Raw genomic sequence first — 20,787 nt, forward strand, 5'->3', positions numbered from 1 at the left:
TCCTTGGAAGAAGTTATGACTAACCTAGACCGCATATTAAAAACCAGAGACATTACTTTACCAACAAATCTCCGTCTAGTCAAAGCCATGGTTTTTCCCGTAGTCATGTATGGATGTGAGAACTGAACTATAAAGAAAGCTGAGCGCGGAAGAATTGATGCTTTTGAATTGTGGTGTTGGAGAAGGCTCTTGAGAGTCCCTTGGACTGCAAGGAGATCCAACCAGTCTATCCTAAAGGAAATCAGTCCTGAATATTCATTGGAAGGACTGATGTTGAAGCTGAAACTCGAATACCTTGGCCACCTGATGAGAAGAACTGACTCTGAAAGGGTCTGAAAGGGTCTGAAAGACCCTGATGCTGGGAATGATTAAAGGCGGGAGGAGAAGGGGACAGCAGAAGATGAGATGGTTGGATGGCATCAGTGACTCAATGGAACTGAGTTTGAGTAAGCTCCGGGAGTTAGTGATGGACAGGGAAGCCTGGCGTGCTGCAGTCCATGGGGTCACAAAGAGTCGGACGCAACTGAACTGAACTGAACTGAGGGGACTGTACTGGGAACTTCTCGACGCTCTGCTACTTCTGTCTGTAGACGACCGGCTTCCGCCGTCCGCCCGCAGGTAGTGGTATCGAGCGCCGAGCCTAGAGAACGGCGCTGGGTGAGGGGCTTGGTGGTGGCAGCGCAGTCTCCATAGGCGTTATGAGTTTGGCTGGGGGCCGCGCCCCCCGGAAGACCGCGGGGAACCGGCTCTCTGGGCTTCTGGAAGCAGAGGAGGAAGATGAGTTCTACCAGACGACTTATGGGGGTTTCACTGAGGCAAGAGCCGGGCCCAGGAAGAGGGAGGGAATAAAGCTAAAAGGAGTCCTGACGGAGAGAGAAACCTCGGACAAAGAAGGGGGCGGGGGAGAGGAGTGCTGGGAGCTGGTACTGGAGATGGGGTGGGCGAGATGGGGGGGATAAACTGGAGTCCTAGCAGGGGGAGCCCTGAATAGTGTTGGAGGGGTCAGGAATGGAGTAGTTGTCCGAAGGACCCCAGACTGTGGCTGAAAACTACTATTTCCTTAACTGCATCTCAGCGCTTCTGACGTCTAGCATACGCCAGGCACATCCTAGTCACGCGGTGTATATTCGTTGGCCTACTGCCTGGTTATTCACCTGAACTGTAGAAAAGAATCTCTCAGAAAAAAAGATAGAGGGACTTAGCCAACTCCTTTTTTCAGCTTTCATATATCGTTGTAAATGTTTTCTTAGATAACTGTTTCTTGACTGTCCTGAAAAGTGACCCCATGTATGTCCTTCATAGAACATATTTTAGTTTGTAGTTAGATATATTTTGTTTATACCTTCCAATAGACTGTAAGTTCTGTAAGGTTAGAGATGATCTGTTCTGTTCAACAATGTACATCCGAGTGCCTAGTCCAATGACTGGATTGAGTTGACACTAGTTAAATTTGTATTGATTGAATCTGTCCATTTTTTAAATGTGTCAAGTGTCTAAAGCAAGCCAAGCACTGTGATAGGCGCTGAGGAAACAGAGTATTAAAAACACCACCTTATCCTTACATTGTCCAGACTCCAGTGGGTGACCTAGCTGAGTTAACAGTCAGTTAAAATATCGTGTGGTAAGGAGAAAAGTGTTAAGCATAGGGTGCTATGGTAGCACTTGGGAGACAAAGTTGTTTGGGATGGGCATCCCTGGGAAACGTGATGTTTAAGCTGAGGACAGTTTGAAAAGTGAGCCTTGGCTGGATGGAGAGCAGTAGGACTGGAAGCAGGGAGAGAATGACCATTAGTCCTGGAAGAGGGTGGGGCGGAATATGTAAAGGCACTGAAAGCCTGCTCTGGGACCTGCACAGCTGCTCTCATACTCCAAACCAGGAAGGAGAAGAATAGAGGGAGTAGGCCTGGGCCCATTCTTGTAGGGTGTTGTGAGCCATGTTAAGTTTTATTCTTCACTCAGAGGACTGAGAAGATTATTTCATGGTCAGATTTGTGTTTTAGAAAGATCACTCTATAATGAGGAAAATGGTAGGAGGAGGCAGTGAGAGTAGAGAAACATGAACAGGAGGAGTCAAGAGAAACTAAGGAATTAGAATCCACAGGACTTGGTGACTGATTAGGAATCATTACTTAACACAGCCATAACCAGTAAGTTTAAAATAGAACCTTCTCATCTCTCCTCCAAAGGCCATTTTCCTATTCCTGTCATTTTACGAGTCGTTATTTAATATGTACCCTTCATGCTTCCAAAAAGGATTTAAGAAGGCTTATGATATAAACAAAAAGTAGGAACAGTAAAAATAGAGACAGATGAGAAGTAATTGTACCAGGAGCCTCTGCTAAAATGGTAATAACAGTTGATATTAAATTTAGCTGTGAGTTTCCTGGCAGCCAAATCCTGAATTTCTTTTTTTGTAAGAAAGAAGCATTTAAGTTCTTTAAGAGAGATATACTTATTCAGCATTAAGTCCTAAGGAGAATTACATCCTTGTAAATAAAATAGCAGGGGTTTGGTAGATGATGTAAAAGCATTCTTTTAACTAGTCATGTCTCTTAATGACCCTCGATAAAAGCCAAAGGAATGATAATAAATCCGTAACTTAGTGAAAGCATTTCAGTTGGGCACTAAGCTAATATGTAGTTGAACTACTACCCTCTGGTGATATGATTTAATACCAGGTCAGGGCTGAGGGGATTAATGTGTTCTCAGGCTGTCTTTCACAAACATTAGTTGGGAGGAAATGATGGTCACCAATACAAGACTGAATACTGGCTGCCTTGGCTTGTCAACTGTGTTATTTGCTTGCTTTGGCACCAAGTGCACCAAGAGTAACCCGTCAGTCTCGTCAGTGATTGAAGAGAAAGGCACATGTTTGAGGTGCTGCCCTGCTCAGTTAACTCCCCTCCTCCCAAGCATTTTTTTTTCCTCTCTCTTTTCCTGTGTGGCTGCTGTTTTAGCCCAAACTCAGGCTTAGGCTCTACTACATGTTTTCTACTTCAGTCCATCCCACCACCTCCAGAACTTTCTGAAACACTCCTTGTATGTAGCTTTCCTCTCCTCCCAAATCTTCAGTGCCTTCCCATTATACATGGTGTGAAGTGAAAGTCGCTCAGTTGTGTCTGACTCTTTGCAACAACATGCGTTATACAGCCTGCCAGGCTCCTCTGTCTGTGGAATTCTCCAGGCCAGAATATTAGAGTGGGTAGCCATTCCCTTCTCCAAGGGATCTTCCCAACCCAGGGATCGAACACAGGTCTCCCGCATTGCAGGTGGATTCTTTACCGTCTGAGCATGGTAGTAGGACCCAACTCTTTTTCTGTCCCAACTCACCTGAGGAATGAGACATATTTCTCAGTAACTTTGGCTTACTTCAGCAGTGATTATCAGTGCTGGAGCAAGTAAGAGGGAGAGAATTGAGAATCACTGTCCTGCAAGATAAGATCATAAGTTTAAAAGTTAAATGTCATTAAGTCATGACATTTACATTTGTCTGTATATCGAATCCCTGGAGAAGGAAATGGCAACCCACTTCAGTATTCTTGCCTGGAAAATTCCATGGGCAGAGGAAACTGGCCAGCTTCAGTCCATGGGGTCACAAAGAGTTGGACACAACTGAGCTCTTAGATTGAATGCAACCTTCTTTTCAAATCTTGTAGCCCTATAGGGCATTCAGTTAATGCTGGAAGAAGGCTGTGATGGAGCCTAGGAAGTCTCCTAGGAAAGGCAGTCACCTAGGAAGACTTCTTGCCAGAGACAAACCTGCTTTGCTTAGGTCTAAATCCTTATTCCGTAAACATGCTGTACACATTCTTGCTTCTGCACCTTTGTTCCTGTCATTTGCTCTGCCTGGAATTCCCTCTTCCCTCTTGGCTGTCTAAATACTAGCAGTATTTTAAACCATGGCTCAAGTCCTCTTCATTCTTTAAAGTCTGAAGCAGAGTTTAGTAAACTACAACCTGCTGGCTGAATCTAACCCACTATCTGTGTTAATCTGGTCCTTTGCAGAAAAAGTTTGCCAACCCTTGGTCTAAAGGAATAAAGTCTAACATTTAGACTTTTCCAGGCCATCAGTCCATTGCAGGTGTGCCTTCCTCTGATCACTTATAACATTTTATTGCCATTTGGTAGTTTATATGTTGCCCTGTATTAAAACTTCCATTTATAATGATGTCTTTTCCTATACTTGACTGTGAGACCCTGAAGGTGGAGACCAAACCATATCCTTTTGTACCCCAGCACTTAACACAGTGTGCTTCAGGTAAAGGGCAGTCAGTTAACGTTGGAAAGGGTGGTGCTGGAGCCAAAGACCATCAGCCCTTCTTGCCTGAGGAAAATGAAAGGTTAGGCTGGGAAGGAGAGTGGGGCAGCCCTTATCAATAGGCAAAGGGATTCTGTTCCTCCTAGAGGGGCATTAATAACTGCTGCCAGTGAGAACGGCATCTCCCTATGTCCTCAGGAATCAGGAGATGATGAGTATCAAGGGGACCAGTCAGACACAGAGGATGAGGTGGACTCTGACTTTGACATCGACGAAGGGGATGAACCATCCAGTGATGGAGAAGCAGAAGAGCCAAGAAGGAAGCGCCGAGTAGTCACCAAAGCATATAAGGTGCAGGGGAGGCCTGGTTTTCCTGGACTTCCTTAATTTGTATTCTCCCTTTCATCAGGTCCCATTATGCCCCACACCAATCCCACTTCCTGCTGTGCTGGTTTTCTCTTCCTAAGGTCTTCATTGTCTCCCAATATCTTCCCTTCCCTGGTATCTGATTTCACTCTGTCCCCAGGAGCCTCTCAAGAGCTTGAGGCCTCGAAAGGTCAGCACCCCAGCTGGTAGCTCTCAGAAGACCCGAGAAGAGAAGGCACTGCTTCCATTAGAACTACAGGATGATGGCACTGACAGTGAGTGAGGATGTTTGGGTCAATAGAGAAAGATGAAGTATGATGATAAAATACTGTATTCATATTAAGTTGACTGAAGTTGATAACTTTACTATGAGCATGTAGGAATAATTCTAATTAGGAAATATACACCGAGTATTTAGGGAAGAGAGCTATGATGTTGATGTGCATAACTTAACTCTCAGATTATTCAGAAAATACGCACACACAGATTGCAAATAGGGCAAAATGTTAACAGAGGATTTGGCAAAGGATTCATGGGTGTTCTTTGTACTATTCTTAACTTTTTCGTAAGTTTGAAATGATTTCCAAATAAAAAGCTTTAAAATTAAATTCAGAGAAGGTAGACATGAGTTCAAAGATTTCTCCCTCTATGATTTCCTTCCCAGGTCGGAAGTCCATGCGTCAATCTACAGCTGAGCACACACGACAAACATTCCTTCGGGTACAGGAGAGGCAGGGCCAGTCACGGCGACGGAAGGGGCCCCACTGTGAGCGGCCACTCACCCAGGAGGAGCTGCTCAGGGAGGCCAAGATCACAGAGGAGCTCAACTTACGTTCACTGGGTCAGTCTTTGGTTTTGAGAACAGTGGGTAGAGGGGCTGAGAAGCACAAGAAAAAGTTAGATCTAGAGGCCCCAAAGAATTGGACAGATGGAGATTTGGGACAAGAGAAATCAGATGAAAGATACGGGGAGAGAAAGTGATTAGGAGCAAGGAAGTAGGCAGTAATGAGGGCTCTGAAGAACAAGTTATATTAAAGTGCTTTGGTATAAAGTAGGAATCGTATGGAAAGGAGTTCAGATTCTAACTCCGCTGTTCACTTGCTATAAGACTGCATGCAAATTACTTACAACCTGCTTGCATCTTTCTTTCCTTGTTCACAAAATGTGATGAGATGATAATACTACTTTAATGATCATGAGAATTAGAAATTCAATAGAATCAGTCTGTTCATGAGATACATTGCTTTAAGGTAAAAATTCTGTAAGGTCTTTTCAGTTTATGTGCTGTTGGGCACACAGTCCTGTATGGGAACATACAGTACAAAAGCATACATTTCTTTAAGGAACGGTGAGCATTCTCAGATCATGAGAGACGAATGAGGGAGCAGCAGATTTCACTCTCTGCATCATGTGCTCACTCTGGACCATATGTACATTGAGTAAAATAACAGGTGAAATCTCTACAATATTTGATTTGCTATTTCTCTCTGAATCTTTTTTTCATCAAACACATATAATTGAATGTGCATAACCCAAATACAGTTCTACTGTGATGTGGAAAATTGTTTACCCAGAATATCTGGGACCCAAATCATTTTAGTATGATGGTATCCTTGGTATCCTTAGGACTTCCTTGGTGGCTCAGATGGTTATGCGTCTGCCTACAATGTGGGAGACCTGGGTTCAATCCCTGGGTCAGGAAGATCTCTTGGAGAAGGAAATGGCAACCCACTCCAGTATTCTTGCCTGGAAAATCCCCTGGACGGAGGAGCCTGGTAGGCTACAGTTCATGGGGTTTAAAAGAGTTGGACACGACTGAGTGACTTCACTTTCACTTAATTCATTTTAGTTTAATGTATCAGTAGTTTTGAAATGTAGATACCTTCACTCCAGAAAGTTCGCTGGTGGTCTAGTGGTTAGGACTCAGCGGTCTCACTGCCTTGCCTGGGTTCTATTCCCAGTCAGTGAAGCACATCTTTGGGGCTTCCCTGATAGCTCAGTTGGTAAAGAATCTGCCTGCAGTGCAGGAAACCTGGGTTCAATTCCTGTGTTGGGAATATCTGCTGGAGAAGGGATAGGCTACCCACTCCAGTATTCTTGGGCATCCCTGGTGGCTCACCTGGTAAAGAATCCACCTGCAATGTGGGAGACCTGGGTTTGATCCCTGGGTTGGGAAGATCCCCTGGAAAAGGGAAAGGCTACCCACTCCAGTATTCTGGCCTGGAGAATTCCATGGACTGTGTAGTCCATGCAGTCACAAAACAGTTGGACATGACTGAGTGACTTTCACTTTCACTCCAAAAGACCACAAAAGATTTAATTAATTTTCAACATTTTCAGGGTGTATTGTCGTGACTTTTAAAAAAATATTTCTATTTGGCTGTGGTGGGTCTTCATTCTGCCCTCAGGCTCTGTCTCATTGCCGAGAGCAGAGGTTCTTCTTCATTGTTGTAGGGTGGCTTCTTGTGTGGAACACAGGCTCTAGGGCATGAGGGCTCAGTATCTGTGGTTCATGGGCTTAGTTGCTCCATGGCGTGGGGAATCTTCCTGGACCAGGATCGAACTACTGTTCTCTGCCTCAACAAAACAGATTCTTTATTTATGTGTTTTTAATTGAATGATAATTACAGTGTTGTATTGGTTTCTGTCATACATCAACATGGATCAGCCGTAGGTATATATATGTCCCCTTCCTCTTGAGCCTCCCTCCCATCCCATCCCACCCTTCGAGGTTGTCATAGAGCCCCAGTTTGAGTTCCCTGAATCATACAGCAAATTCCCACTGGTTATCTATTTTACATATGGTACTGGAGAAGGAAATGGCAACCCACTCCAGCGTTCTTGCCTGGAGAATCCCAGGGACGGGGAAGCCTGGTGGGCTGCCATCTGTGGGGTTGCACAGAGTCGGACACGACTGAAGCGACTTCGCAGCCGCAGCAGTGGTAGTGTATATGTTTCCATGCTACTTTCTCCATTCATCCCACCCTCTCCTTCTTACCACCCCCATGTCCATAAGTCTGTTCTCTATGTTTGCATCTCTACTGCTGCCCTGAAAATAGGTTCATCAGTACTACTTTCTAGATTCCATATGCATGCGTTAATATACGATATTTATTTTTCTTTTTCTGACTGACTTCACTCTGTGTAATAGGCTCTAGGTTCACTCATCTCATTAGCACTGACTCAAACTAGTTCCTTTTTATGGCTGAGTAATATTTCATTGTATATATGTACCACAGCTTCCTTATCCGTTCATCTGTTGTTGGACATCTAGGTTACTTCCATGTCCTAGTTATTGTAAATAGTGCTGGCAGGCAGATTCTTAACCACTGGACCAACAGGGAAGTCCAGCTGTCATGACTTTAAAAAAAAATTATTATTATATTGGCTTTAAAATGGGAAATATACCCTTTATCTGTATAATGGCAATGCCGTGCTTTAAAACAGTGGTTATCTCTTTTTTTTTAAACAGTGGTTATCTCTTAAAACATATAAATGGCTGAGAAATATCACAAATAATGAGGTCACTTGATGTCACTATAATTATAATCTGCTGATGGTTTCAGGCCACTGTAAAGAGAGTGATTCCCAGGCTTCTGACATAGGAGATCCTGGTGGCGCATGTTTGACAGGAGAATTGAACATGTTGGATTTGAGATGTCTGTGAGCAGTTCATGCAGTGCTGAGAAATCAGATAAACACACAAATCTTGTGCTTGAACAAGATATCTGGGCTAGAAATACTAATTTGGAAGTTTTTGAATGTGGATGGTAATTGACACTGGAGTGGATGAGATCACTCAGGGAGAAAACATAGAGGAAGAAGGGAAGGCCGAGGCTCAAGAAGGTCCTGCAGACACTAAAAAGTAATGGTCTCCTACAAGAGGAGGAGCTTAGGAAAGGATCTGAGGGAAGGCCAGAGAGTGGGAAATGCCAGGAAAGTTTGTCTTAAGAACTCTAAGGAAAGAGAATGTTTTGGGGCAGTAGCTGCTCAGTCTTGCTGAGATGCCAGTGAAGAGAACTGAGAAGTGTCCATTGATTTTGGTGACATGGGAGTCAGAAATGACCTTAGGGAGCATTTTTGGGGGAGCAAGCCATTGGGAAGTTGTTGGGAAGCCAAACCTTTAAAATTTGGCCATGAAGGGTAGGAGAGGAACAGTAGGGGGTCTGGGGTCAAGACAGGGTTTGTCCCTGTTCTCTTTTATTCAAAGATTGGAGAGTATGTATTTTTGGTGAGATGTAACAGAAAGAATTTTAAGACAGAAAAGAAAGGATCATTAATAGTGTAGGGTTTTGGAGAAGTGGGAGTCAGGGTGGGAGCTAGGGCACGGGTAGAAGATTGGCCTAAGTTAAGAGGGAGGAAGTAAGGGTGGCTCATAGCTATAGGGTTGTAAATCCAGAGCAGGCCAGTATAATGGTTCTCATCTGATGTTTTTTAGGGACTGTCGTTTGTCAGGTGTTGGGGATAGAGTTGGAAGCTTGAGAGTGAAGACTGAAATTGTTGAGGAGATAGGATCATCTGCTGGTGTTGGCAGGTCTTCTGAAGTTTGGGAATATGAATTTCTGGTGGTTTCATTCTACCTGTTGTGTAACTTTTTTCCAGTACTGCTCTTCGTTCCAGGTTTGGGCGAAAGAGTTCAGATTGATAAGAGAATGACTGATGAAGAGAAAAGGAAGGCTGGAAGGAGTGATAGAATGCAGAGATTTTCAGGTACTTGAAGTACTGAAGAACTAGAAGAACAGAGGTATCTAGGGTAATGGAGCAAAGAGAGCTGAAGCGTGGGGCTCCACAAGACCCAGGCACATCCTGCCCGGGGTGTGGGAGAATAAGCAGCCTCCACCAGAGGGCTGCAGGGAGTAGTGGCCTCTACGGATGACAGGTTTCCTGTAAGGCAAGTTTTGGAAGGTATGCTGAGTGAGAAACTTGATGAAATAGATGAGTTGGCTGATTATAGAGCAGAGGTTACAGAGGGTACAGGAAAGTGTTGAGAGAAGAGTTGAAAGGTTGGCTCAAGGGAAAGCAATATTACCATCCGGAATTCAAGTGTAAAGGAGATTAAATCACTGGGGAAGGTGAAGGGGTCAGGGGAGTAGGTATCCAAAGGACTCTTCTGGTCATACTTTATCTAGAGCAGTGGTCCCCAACCTTTTTGGCATCAAAGACCAATTTTGTGGAAGATAATTTTTCCACGAACCCAGGGTGAGGGGGATGTTTCAGGATGATTCGAGCGCATTACATTTATTGTGCACTTCATTTCTAATCTAATGTTGCTACTGATTTGACAGAAGGTACCAGTCCTCGGCCCAGCGGTTGGAGACCCTTGCCCTGGAGAATTGTGTTCAGAGTACCCACATTTAAGGGGGACAGAGGGACCAGGAATATTTGATCTGTGTATACATTAACAAATCTTTATTGAATTCCTGTCATGTGTGGAATGCTGCGTGACCCTCATGATGTATAGGTAACATGAGGCACAGTCACTGCCCTTAGGAGACGTGTGTACCAACAATGAACCGCCACAGAGCAGTGTCACCGGGGCCAGACAGGGCGACTGGCGAGCTAGAGAGGAGGGCCTGAAAGAAGGACAGTTACTCAGCTCAGCTCACTGTTGCCTGTGAGAATGCAGATACAAAGTTGCCAGATTTTCTTCTTAGTTTTTCAAAAGGGACCAGAAACCTCTGTGTTTGAATGTAATTTCCTGACTTTTAAATGTCAGCAACTAATTCAGATTTTTCTTTAAAACACTATGCAAATCAAGCAGGACACAGAAGGGGGCTGCTATCTTGCAGCCTCTGCCATAGATCATGGTAAGTACAGGAACAGAAGGGTGTTTTTGGCACAGGTGGCAAAGGAGGGAGTGACTCAGAACCATGTTGTATGAGGAATGGTTCAGTAGAAGGGGTACTGTGATCAGCCTGAAGAGAGATGAGCACTAATTTCAACTATTAAAGGACTGTCAAGTGGAAGACAGGTTAGATTTATGTTCCTTTTGGCCTTAAAAGGTGAAACAGTATCAACAGGAAGTATATTTCAGCTCACAGTGGGAAAGAAGGGGGCTTCCCTGGTGGCTCAGTGGTAAAGAATCCACCTGGCAATGCAGGAGACATGGGTTCAATCCCTGGTCCGGGAAGATCCTAAATGCTGCAGAGCAACTAAACCTGTGCACCACAACTACTGAGCCTGTGCTCCAGAGCCCAGGAACCACACTACTGAGCCCAGGAGCCACAACTACTGAAGCCCTTGTGCCTAGACCCAGTGCTCCACAACACCAGAAGCCACCACAAGGTGATGCCCACACAGCGCAACTGGAGAGTAGCCCACACTCGCTGCAACTAGAGAAAAGTCCACGCATCAACGAAGATCCAGCGCAGGCAAAAACAAATAACTCAGTAAATAAATAAATAATTTTTAAAACGTAGGAAAGAACTGTAATCACTAGGGAATCCTAAAGAGGCAGTGTGCTGCCTTAGATAGATAGGAGCAAGTTGACAGAACAGTAACGAGAGGTTAGAGGAAATGAGCAGGCTCCTCGCCAAAGGATCCCCTCCAGCTCTGAAGTCCTACTGTTCGGAGCCAGTGAGGAATCGAGTGAACCTAAGAAATGATGAGCAGGGTGTATGTCAAGAGGGGCAAGCAGAAAGCTTAGGAAATGGGAGATGCTTGAGGGCTTTAGAGGACTTTGCTAATTGGCTTGGGTGAGCAGTGACTAGACAGCCAGGAGGGTAATTAAGAGACTATAGGACAGGACTGGGGTTTGGGAAGTGGGGAACTGACCATCCGCTCATTCCTTCCTGAAGAGACATATGAGCGGCTCGAGGCTGACAAAAAGAAGCAGGTCCACAAGAAGCGGAAGTGCCCTGGGCCCATAATCACCTACCATTCGGTGACCGTGCCACTGGTTGGGGAGCCAGGCCCTAAAGAGGAGAATGTCGATGTAGAAGGGTGAGTGAGTGAATCTCGGGGAACAGAGTGCAATGTCTCCCTTCTGAATTCAGCTTGTGTTCCCTTAGCCCCATTTCACTTGCTCTCCTCACACAGCTCTCCTAACACTTGCATATCTTTCAGATCCTTTTCCCATCAGCTCTGATTTTTCTTATAGTCTCTCTCTCCTGTTTTTCCATCCAGCCCTGCTTTGTTTGTCCTGTCTGTCACTTAATAGATTCTCTCGGACTGTTGCCATCCACTGCCGCCTGCTCTTTCTTCAGTTCTCTGATCTCTTTCTTTACCTGTTGTCTTCACCTCTCAGCTCTTTGTGTTTTTCTCTGTCTTTTCCCTCAGACTTGATCCCGCTCCCATGGCTTCTGCATTGGCTGCCCGTGCTGGGACTGGACCCGTCATCCCTCCTGCTCGCTGCTCACGTACCTTCATCACTTTTAGTGACGATGCCACATTTGAGGAATGGTTTCCTCAAGGGCGGCCCCCAAAGATCCCCGTTCGGGAGGTCTGCCCGGTGACCCATCGGCCAGCCCTATATCGGGACCCTGTTACAGACATACCCTACGCCACTGCTCGAGCCTTCAAGATCATCCGTGAGGCCTACAAGAAGTACATCACTGCCCACGGACTGCCGCCCACCGCCTCAGCCCTAGGCCCTGGCCCACCACCTCCTGAGCCCCTCCCTGGCTCTGGGCCCCGAGCCTTGCGCCAGAAAATTGTCATCAAATGAAGGGATGTCTGGTCCTTAGAAACCTCTTTCCTGTCCTAACTTAAGGTTCTTAAGCTGGAGCTCTTAAGAAGCCCTGCTTCTCCCCTTTGTCATCGGTGATCTTTGCCCAGCTCTTCTCTGTATTTCTTTCACATCTTTCCCCCTAGTTCCTACAGGTTTGTGTTTTTTAATCTAATAAAATAGAAGGATCCCTTTTGTCTGGTGTCCAATCTAGGGTTGGGAGCAAAAAGTATTTGTGAATGAGTTTTATATTTGTTTAATAGCTTTTATTATGAGTCATCCTTTTTATTCTTTATTTTTTTAAGGGTTTTTTTGGGGGGCCACACCATATGGCTTGTAGGATCTTAGTTCCCCAACCAAGGATCAGCCCTGGGCCCTCAGCAGTGAAAGCGCCTAGTCCTAACCACTGGACCACCAGGGAACTTCCAGAGTTTCCCTTTTTAAATTGTAAAATATTAATTCCTCTAACAGTTTATAAACACCTTAAAATTAGACACCAAAACAAAATCCTTGTACTCACCTCTATATCTCCTTATAGTCACTGCTTTGAATATAGCAGGCACTAAATATTGGGTTGGCCAAAAATTTGGTTCAGGTTTTCTGTACGATACCATGGAAAAACCCAAACAGACTTTTAGGCCAATCCAGTAAGTATTAATAGGAACTGTGATTCGTAGAAGTCCAGTTTCTGGGACTCGGGCTTGGAGGAAGGGGAGGAGGTGCCATGGCTGTTAGCGGCCACTAGAGGCTCTCAGGGCTGGGCAGGGTATGGGGGCTGTGTATATGTGATCTCCCACTACCCCCCACCTGGCCAGAGCTAAAATAATAAAATGCTGAGCTCACTGTTCCCCCACCCTCTCCCTCGGCACCGGCTCCTCCTGCTGCCCAGACGGTGCTCCAGCAGAACAGACAGACCAACCAACAGCAGGGGAGGTGAGAAGGGAGGTGGCGACCAGGACTGGTAGGTGGGGAAGGCAGGGGGCTTGTGGATCAGAGTCTGGTGGGAGATGGGAGGAGAAGAAGGGCTCCTACTGGGAATGATGTGGAGTGTGTCTGCCTCTCTGTCACTCTGTTTCTGTCGCTGTCTGTCCTCTCCCTTAACTTACGTTGTCAATGTACGTATCTCACACATTTTCTCAGTCTTTCATATTCAGCATGGTGTGTATGTGCGGCTTAAAAGATCATGCAAGTTTAATCCTCTTACTGGTTTTAGAGAAACTATCCCATTTAGAAAGCATTTCCCACCCATTAGACTGGTGTCGCCTTCCCGTCCAAAGCCAGGGACACATTGTGTGAACTCAGTACCTTCTCCTAATGCTGTGCCACCCCTCCCCCAGTCTGGATGTCTCCCAGGTCCTCTGAGCTCTCACTTTCCCTCAGGATTTAGGATTTTAGCAAACATAATGAGATCTTGATCCCTCACAATGAAAGGAAATGAGGGTGGAGTAAGAGCACTATCTATCCCCCCCCACAAATCCTCCTTGGTTTCTTAAGCCAGGTTAGGAATAACTGGATTAGGGGGAAGAGAGGTGGAATTTCCCTGAAGCTCTCTGCCTGGCCCCCTTCCTTGCATTAGGAATTGGGCTTGGGGCCAGCTGTGATGGCAGGGCTCCTGGCAGCTGTGCTAGGGCAAGAGGCACCAACAGGCGAGGTTAAAGGGAGGGGTACTGCCAGGGTTTCTGGTACAATGGGGAGAGGGATTCACTCTGCATACCTGGGATCCCCATCCAGAGTGTCTGGAAGCTGTGGAAGCGGGAAGGAGGCTCCAGTTCTAACTAAACAACCCAACCTTCCCCCATTTTCCCACGCCCAGCTAGATCTCTATCTGCCAAGGCAACCAGCTTATTTATTGTTCTGCCCCACTGGCTTGTCTGTTTCCCTTCTGTGTCCATGTACATCTTGCCATTGTCCAACCACTCTCTCCCTATAACCCAGGCTCCGTGAGTGCCACACAGTGGGGAGGGGGTGGGGGCCATCATGTCATCGTATCAAAAGGAACTGGAAAAATACAGAGACATAGATGAAGATGAGATCCTAAAGACCTTGAGCCCTGAGGAGCTAGAACAGCTGGACTGCGAGCTACAGGAGATGGACCCTGAGGTAGGGGCTCCCACACAGGGGATCGGGCAATCCCTAGGCAGTAGGAAAGGTGTGGGGCCCTGGGGGACTGAGACCAGGGTGATCTACAGGGCTTAGAGTCCTAAGAAGCTCAGGGGAACAGTGTCTGGAGATGCTTTAGAGAGACCTGGAGGTGCCCCAGGCCAGAGGGGGGCCCTGACTTGCTCTCTAAAACTCACCCCTAAGAACATGCTCCTGCCAGCTGGACTAAGACAACGTGACCAGACAAAGAAGAGCCCAACGGGGCCGCTGGACCGAGAGGCCCTCTTGCAGTACCTGGAACAGCAGGCACTAGAGGTCAAAGAGCGTGATGACTTGGTGCCCTTCACAGGCGAGAAGAAGGGTATGGGATCTCTAACATCCATGCCTCCTAGAACCCAATGGTGGTCTCTCACATGTCCCCATTCCAGCTTTCTTCTCACTTGCCCATTCCTAACTGCCAGGAAATCAGCTGCCTACACCTGCATGCCAACTTACACTCCAGCTCTTAGAAGTGATCAAGGGGACCCAGGAGTCCTGAGCTTGTAGAGGACTCAGGTTTTACAGTGGCTCCTAGTGACCCAGCATTCTACCTCCTGGAGAAGGAAAGGAAGCTGGAAGCCAGGATCTTAGGAGAAATGACCTCGACCTGAACCATCCTCATCTCCCCATCAGGGAAACCCTACATCCAGCCCAAGAGAGAAATTCCAGTGGAGGAGCAGGTCACTCTGGAGCCTGAGCTGGAGGAGGCGCTGGCCCACGCCACAGATGCTGAGATGTGTGACATTGCAGGTGGGCAGCTGTGGGCAGTTGAGTTGGGAGGATCTGGGGCAAAGGTCGTGAACATGGCATGGGACTAGTGGGATGTGGATGTTTTGAGAAAGCCTCAGATAGTGGTTTTTAATTTTTGTCTATATGTGTACACTCATTTTTAAATTTAGTAAGTTAACATCTCAAGGGCGATTTTACAGGGATTATAAAACAAAACTATTTTGGCTGCAAACAGCAGGGTCTGACAGACCCCCTCACCCTGTGGTGGCTCCTTAGGGACCTTCCCTTCGCCCTGTCTCAATGTTTTGAAAACCACTGCCTTACACAGCTTAATGGAAGGGACCCCTGGGACCAAAAGTGGAAACCTCTTTGGAAGAGGTCAGGCTTCAAAAATGCAATAGATCCAGAATGAGGTCGGGGGGGGGCCTGGAACAAGCGCGTTTTCCTCATTCCCTGTGCCCTCCTCTGCCTACTCTCTCCAGCAATTCTGGGCATGTACACACTGATGAGCAACAAGCAGTACTATGATGCGATCTGCAGCGGAGAAATCTGCAACACCGAAGGCATTAGCAGTGAGTGTGTTTGGGAGCATGGCGCCCAGGGCTCCTGGCAGGTGTCCCGAAGTCTGAGCAAAGGTAGCAAAGGGTGAAACGAGGCAGTCAGGGAGCAGACATAATGCATACGTGATGAGAGAATGAATGGGGAGGAGACTGTGAGGGACATGTTGGGGTTTCCTTCCTCCCCTCACCCACCAGGTGTGGTGCAGCCTGACAAGTACAAGCCAGTGCCAGATGAGCCCCCAAATCCCACCAACATCGAGGAGATACTGAAGAGTGTTCGAAGCAACGACAAGGAGGTAGAGGAGGTGAACCTCAATAATATCCAGGTGTGATATCTGACCCCATCCTCTAAGCAGTAACACTGGCCTAACTCTGCTGTCTTGTGAGTTCCCTGGCTCACCCTCTCCTATTCCCCTTTGATAGGACATCCCGATACCCATGCTAACTGAGCTGTGTGAGGCCATGAAGACAAATACCCATGTCCGGAGCTTCAGCCTGGTGGCCACAAGGAGTGGTGACCCTGTTGCCAATGTAAGGCTAGCTGGCATCCCTCACCCTCTCCCTGGACATGCTTCCCTGGCAGGGCTGTCAGAAAGGGTTGAGCTGGGGGTGCTATTCCCATCGACTCTCTTAGGGGAGACCTGCTGGAGACTCCTCCCCTCAGTCCTTTGACTCACAGCTGGGAAATCCTGATTGTCTTCCTAAAGCACCAAACCCTCTCAACCACCCCCAACTGCACTGCACACGTCACCCCACGGCCTTCCCTACTACCTACCCTCCCTCTGCCTCCCTGGAGCCCCACACCCAGCTCAAGGACTCTTCTCAAAGAGCTGTCTCCCTCTCGCTCCTGTTCTTTCTCTCCTCAGTCATCTGTGAAACTGTACCCTAACCCTAATCCAAGTCCCTACTACCCAGGCGGTGGCTGACATGTTGCGTGAGAATCGTAGCCTCCAGAGCCTGAACATCGAATCCAACTTCATTAGCAGCACAGGGCTTATGGCTGTGCTGAAGGCAGTTCGGGAGAACGCCACACTCACTGAGCTCCGAGTAGACAACCAGGTCAGCCTTCCCTTACCCTAGTCTTTGCAGTCAGCTAACACTCACTGATCCTCTTCCCTGGGACAGCCATAGACAGGATCTCATCTGATCTTGTTTGAACTCTCCCTCTTCTTATGAGGGGAGCCAAGGCAGCACCTCTTATCACTCATTACGGAGAATGAGTCTCTTTAACCTCCCAAAGGGTTGGTGGTCTGAGATGGTGAACAATCCAGACGAGGGGTGCTGACGGCTTCCATCTCGCCCTCCTCCAGCGCCAGTGGCCTGGTGACGCGGTGGAGATGGAGATGGCCACCGTGCTTGAACAGTGTCCCTCCATTGTCCGCTTTGGCTACCACTTTACACAGCAGGGGCCACGCGCTCGGGCCGCCCAGGCCATGACCCGGAACAATGAACTGCGTGAGTAGCTGCAGATATGGTGCATGGGGGAGAAGGCAAGGAGCTGCAGAAGCTGGTGGATGCCCCTGAACGCTAACAGTGACTAGCAGCCGGGTGCTGCCAAAGTGACATTCACAGAAGTTCAAATACCATAGGTGACCTGAAAGTAGACAGCAAAACTCCTCTGCCCAAGTATACCAGTAGAGAGGCAAAGGGAAGGTAGTTACAGCCATTGGGGCCATGTGTTTTTATTTGCCCTGTTGTCTCTTATTTTAACATGGCGGGGAGGAGCATGCTTGGTGACCTAAGACATTACCTCTTTATGAGTCTGGCCAAGGAACTAGAAAGGAGAAGAACACCTTTGCAGGAGGCAAGAGATGGGATAATGACTTGTGTTTACTCTTCTTCCTTTACAGGTCGCCAGCAAAAGAAGAGATAACACTACCTTTCCCTTTACCAACTAAGGCTCGGAGCCCTGAAAGCTTAAATCATCTGTCCCCCCTTTCCTGTAAATAAAGGCCCTACTGTCCACTCTGCCTGCCTCCTTCCTTGGGCTTTGGAGTGGAAATCTTGGCGCTAAACCCCAAGGGTTACTGCCAATTCATCAGGGGATTATTTATACTCTGGGGATCAGCAGGCAGGGAGGTTCAAATTACCAGGAGGAGGTGGGGGGAGCTCCCTCCCTTGGTGTTCCCCATAACCCTGCCAATGCCTTTAGTCTCTTCTACTTTCACAGGGTGGCTGTTTCCAGACATGTCCAACCCCTCCTCGCCGACCAGTGCCTACCCACAACCCTCATGTTATTGGAAGGAGGCAAGGACTTTGAGTGGAGGTGGAGAAGAAAGCAGAAAACACGAAGGGCAAAAACCTCCTTCTGACAGACTTATTAATAGGGCACCAGGCTGCATGCAGCTGACGCTTGGCATGACTGGGAGAAAGTGGGGGAGGGTTAGAAGTGTGGGGAGCTGTGTACCTTGCAGAGAAGAATTGGCTGGGCTGAGAATGAACAGATCTGAAATCCTGAAACAAGGAACCAGAGTCAGGGAAAGCTGGGCTCCCAGCGCCTGCTGTAGTTTATTTGTGAAATGAATGGGGAAAGAGGATGTCAGTCCAAGGGGAGATCAGGGGGTTCCTCCTCATCAGAGTCAAACTCAACATTTTCATCTTTTATCCATCGACCTCGTCCATCTGGGATCCATCCAGAGCTGGAAACACCAGAACACAGAACTGGTCAGGAAAAGAAGTTTATTAAATTAATAAAAGCATGTGTGTGAGTGCTCTGTCATGTCCAACTCTGTGACCCCATGGACTGTAGCCTGCCAGGCTCCTATGTCCATGGGATTTCCCAGGCAAGAATACTGGAATGGGTTGCCATTTCCTTCTCCAGGGGAATCTTCCCAACTCAGGTCGAACCTGCCTCTTGTGCATTATAGGAGGATTCTTTACTGCCGAGCCTCCTGGGAAGCCCCAATAGTTCTTTCTATCTAACTGTAATTCATTTCCTGAACTATTTGAAAAAAAGTTACATATGTAAGGAGTCTTTGTGCATGCATGCATGTGTGCTAAGTTGCTTCAGGAGGAACTGACTCTGACCCTGTGGAGTATAGCCCGCCAGGATTCTCCAGGTAAGAATACTGGAGTGGGTTGCCATGCCCTCCTCCAGGGGATCTTCCTGACCCAGAAATCGAACCTGCATCTCCTGCACCGGCAGGTGGTTTCTTTACCACTGCGCCACCTGGGAAGCCCCATGGGGATAAGTAAAAACACTTGAGAAGCTCTGAAACAAGGAGGGTCAGAGAGAAAAGGGAAAAACTGAGGAAAAATTCTGCATACTCACCTTCGAAGGGTGAGGTAATGATCCAGGGCCCGTCTTCTTGTGGGGCTCATAGGTGCGGGGGATGAGACAGTGGCTGACTCCTTGGTCTGTGAACCAGCCTCAGGCTCAGGTTCTCTACTGATCTTCCCACCTTGGGGTTCAACCTCTGGGGGTGGCAAAGGGGGGCGAGAGACAGAGGGACGAGGGGCTTCTGGTCTGGACAGAGAAGAATCGAAGTCTGTAAAAGCAGTAAAGGAAAGGGCCTAATCTCCTGTGACTCCCAACTCCTTATAGAAGTGCTTCTCAATTCTGTGTTCCTCAAGATATTAGTAAGTGTTCTGCATAAAAAAAATTTTGAAATCTAGTAAATTTAGGAAAGTCTAAATTAATCTTTTAGGGGTTTTTTTTTTTATCTTACGATTTTGTAGAACACTTAAAATACACTAATTTTTAATCAAATAGGATTACAAAGCACTTTTTTAGTTACAAAAATCTTTTTCCTGAAATACAAGTTAACACCCCCAGAACGCTTAGTATTTCTCAGATTACAATTAGGAAAATAATCACTTTAGAGCTATCTCTTGTCCCTCCCTACCTCTGGCTTTCCCATCCCACTGACCTGTACTTCCGGCGGCAGCAACTGTTATAGTGAGGAGCTCTGTGCAGAGCACTCTGAGTGATAAGTCGAGTTTGGGTTAAGAGAGGAGCCTGGCATGGAGACAGAAGACAGAGTCAAGCCTAAGGCGTGCAGCACGTCCTGCCTGGAACACAACTTCCCCTTACCTCTGCTGTGGTCTCTTCTCTCCTGAGTTCATTATGCTGTCTTGGATTCTGCTCTGTGCCCTTTCCTGGCGGCTTCTTGCCATAGAAAAGCTGCAGGCCTGAGGAGAGAGGGGAAGAGGATTAAAAGCAGGGCACCAAGGGTGGTCTGAAGAGATTTTAAGGGTTTACACTCTATCGTCTGTCTTTTCCCAAACTTACTGGACAGATGTTTTTTGCCTGCACGGTGGGCAGTCAACATGGCCAGAGTGTCCAGGACAGGTCGGTGGGGACAGATGGCACAAGCAAAGCTGGGGAGTAGGAAAGATAATTGGTCCCTGGGGAGTGGAGTCTTGGTCATAGGTCCCACCCCGTCCAAGCATTCATTTCCAAAGCCCAACTCCCAAGTCTCCCAGGCTCCACCACCCACATCCCTGTTACTCCCAGCCAAAGAATTCTAGATACTCCCGCTCTCCTCCTTAATAACAAAAGTTCTTGAGCCGCTAACTTCAAAACCCTTAAACTTGATCCACTCTTCGCTCTCACCGTCCATCCCGTAGCATCAATGCCTCATCCTCTGGAATGTAACTGGCAAGCAGGTCCCCGACTCTTCGTTTCTGCAGGGGACAGGGGAAGAAGTCCGGACGGGATCAGCTGGATATGAGGGAGGGATAAAAGGGAAATGATAGAGGAGAGGACTCAAAGGGAATAGACCATGGGAGAACACACATCTGCGGCGAAGAAGGGGTCACCACCACCTCTAGTCTTTTGGTTCTCTCCACCCCGCCCCCCAGTTGTTGCCACAGCAACAAAACAGCTCCTTTACAGCCTTCAGAGGGCAGGTGAAGCTGCTTCGGACGCACTCCTCTCCGCCTACTTTGAGCACATTGAGTTGACTCCAATCGTCTCCTTCCCTCTTGAAAGACATCAAGACTGTGAGCCCCAGAAATCAAAAACTCTATCCAGCCGCCTTCGCCACTCCTTTCAGGCCACCGTAGCGGGAGTGGGTCGTCTCCGTTCCTTCCGGTCTCTTTCCGGCTGGCCCCCTGACTTCCGGGGA

At 47.4% G+C, this 20,787-nt stretch overlaps 3 protein-coding genes across 7 annotated transcripts; 2 read left to right on the forward strand and 1 right to left on the reverse strand.

Moving 5' to 3' along the window:
- Positions 1–612: 612 nt before the first annotated feature.
- VPS72 (vacuolar protein sorting 72 homolog) lies at positions 613–12,486 on the forward strand. Its single transcript, XM_061407136.1, has 6 exons — positions 613–815; positions 4,457–4,609; positions 4,785–4,899; positions 5,289–5,465; positions 11,422–11,566; positions 11,903–12,486. The coding sequence occupies exons 1-6, from the start codon at positions 699–701 to the stop codon at positions 12,288–12,290; spliced, it is 1,095 nt and encodes a 364-aa protein (XP_061263120.1). The 5' UTR covers positions 613–698; the 3' UTR covers positions 12,291–12,486.
- Positions 12,487–13,114: 628 nt separating this feature from the next.
- TMOD4 (tropomodulin 4) lies at positions 13,115–17,686 on the forward strand. Of its 2 annotated transcripts, none has more exons than XM_061407160.1 (10): positions 13,115–13,223; positions 14,226–14,390; positions 14,595–14,751; positions 15,063–15,179; positions 15,641–15,730; positions 15,914–16,044; positions 16,142–16,249; positions 16,634–16,777; positions 17,029–17,173; positions 17,569–17,686. In XM_061407160.1, the coding sequence occupies exons 2-10, from the start codon at positions 14,268–14,270 to the stop codon at positions 17,589–17,591; spliced, it is 1,038 nt and encodes a 345-aa protein (XP_061263144.1). In that variant the 5' UTR covers positions 13,115–13,223; positions 14,226–14,267; the 3' UTR covers positions 17,592–17,686. The 2 variants fall into 2 exon arrangements, with proteins under 2 accessions (XP_061263144.1, XP_061263134.1); XM_061407150.1 differs by having other exon boundaries at positions 13,129–13,251.
- A 516-nt stretch (positions 17,687–18,202) lies between these two features.
- On the reverse strand, positions 18,203–20,770 carry SCNM1 (sodium channel modifier 1). 4 transcript variants are annotated; one of them, XM_061407183.1, is made up of 7 exons: positions 20,605–20,770; positions 20,274–20,344; positions 19,950–20,038; positions 19,752–19,849; positions 19,588–19,676; positions 18,990–19,184; positions 18,203–18,357 (listed from the first exon to the last, which is right to left on the reverse strand). In XM_061407183.1, exons 1-7 carry the CDS (start codon positions 20,653–20,655, stop codon positions 18,258–18,260), a joined length of 693 nt encoding a protein of 230 aa, XP_061263167.1. In that variant the 5' UTR covers positions 20,656–20,770; the 3' UTR covers positions 18,203–18,257. The 4 variants fall into 4 exon arrangements, with proteins under 4 accessions (XP_061263167.1, XP_061263157.1, XP_061263182.1 ...); XM_061407173.1 differs by having other exon boundaries at positions 20,554–20,759; XM_061407198.1 differs by having other exon boundaries at positions 20,274–20,381; positions 20,605–20,705.
- Positions 20,771–20,787: the final 17 nt, after the last annotated feature.

The sequence above is a fragment of the Bos javanicus genome, chromosome 3, assembly GCF_032452875.1.
Source record: "Bos javanicus breed banteng chromosome 3, ARS-OSU_banteng_1.0, whole genome shotgun sequence".
NCBI lineage: Eukaryota > Metazoa > Chordata > Mammalia > Artiodactyla > Bovidae > Bos > Bos javanicus.

Excerpts from the sequence above, each read along its gene's own strand:
- SCNM1 (XM_061407173.1), bottom strand. The coding sequence starts at position 20,655 with ATGTCTTTCAAGAGGGAAGGAGACGATTGGAGTCAACTCAATGTGCTC. Across the intron at positions 19,677-19,751 it reads GAGAAGAGACCACAGCAGAG|GCTCCTCTCTTAACCCAAAC; the intron begins GTAAGGGGAAGT and ends TCTCCATGCCAG. Across the intron at positions 19,185-19,587 it reads TGCTGCCGCCGGAAGTACAG|ACCAGAAGCCCCTCGTCCCT; the intron begins GTCAGTGGGATG and ends TTCTCTGTCCAG.
- VPS72 (XM_061407136.1), top strand. The coding sequence starts at position 699 with ATGAGTTTGGCTGGGGGCCGCGCCCCCCGGAAGACCGCGGGGAACCGG. Across the intron at positions 816-4,456 it reads CTTATGGGGGTTTCACTGAG|GAATCAGGAGATGATGAGTA; the intron begins GCAAGAGCCGGG and ends CTATGTCCTCAG. Across the intron at positions 5,466-11,421 it reads GCTCAACTTACGTTCACTGG|AGACATATGAGCGGCTCGAG; the intron begins GTCAGTCTTTGG and ends TCCTTCCTGAAG.
- TMOD4 (XM_061407160.1), top strand. The coding sequence starts at position 14,268 with ATGTCATCGTATCAAAAGGAACTGGAAAAATACAGAGACATAGATGAA. Across the intron at positions 16,250-16,633 it reads GTGGTGACCCTGTTGCCAAT|GCGGTGGCTGACATGTTGCG; the intron begins GTAAGGCTAGCT and ends CCTACTACCCAG. Across the intron at positions 16,778-17,028 it reads AGCTCCGAGTAGACAACCAG|CGCCAGTGGCCTGGTGACGC; the intron begins GTCAGCCTTCCC and ends GCCCTCCTCCAG.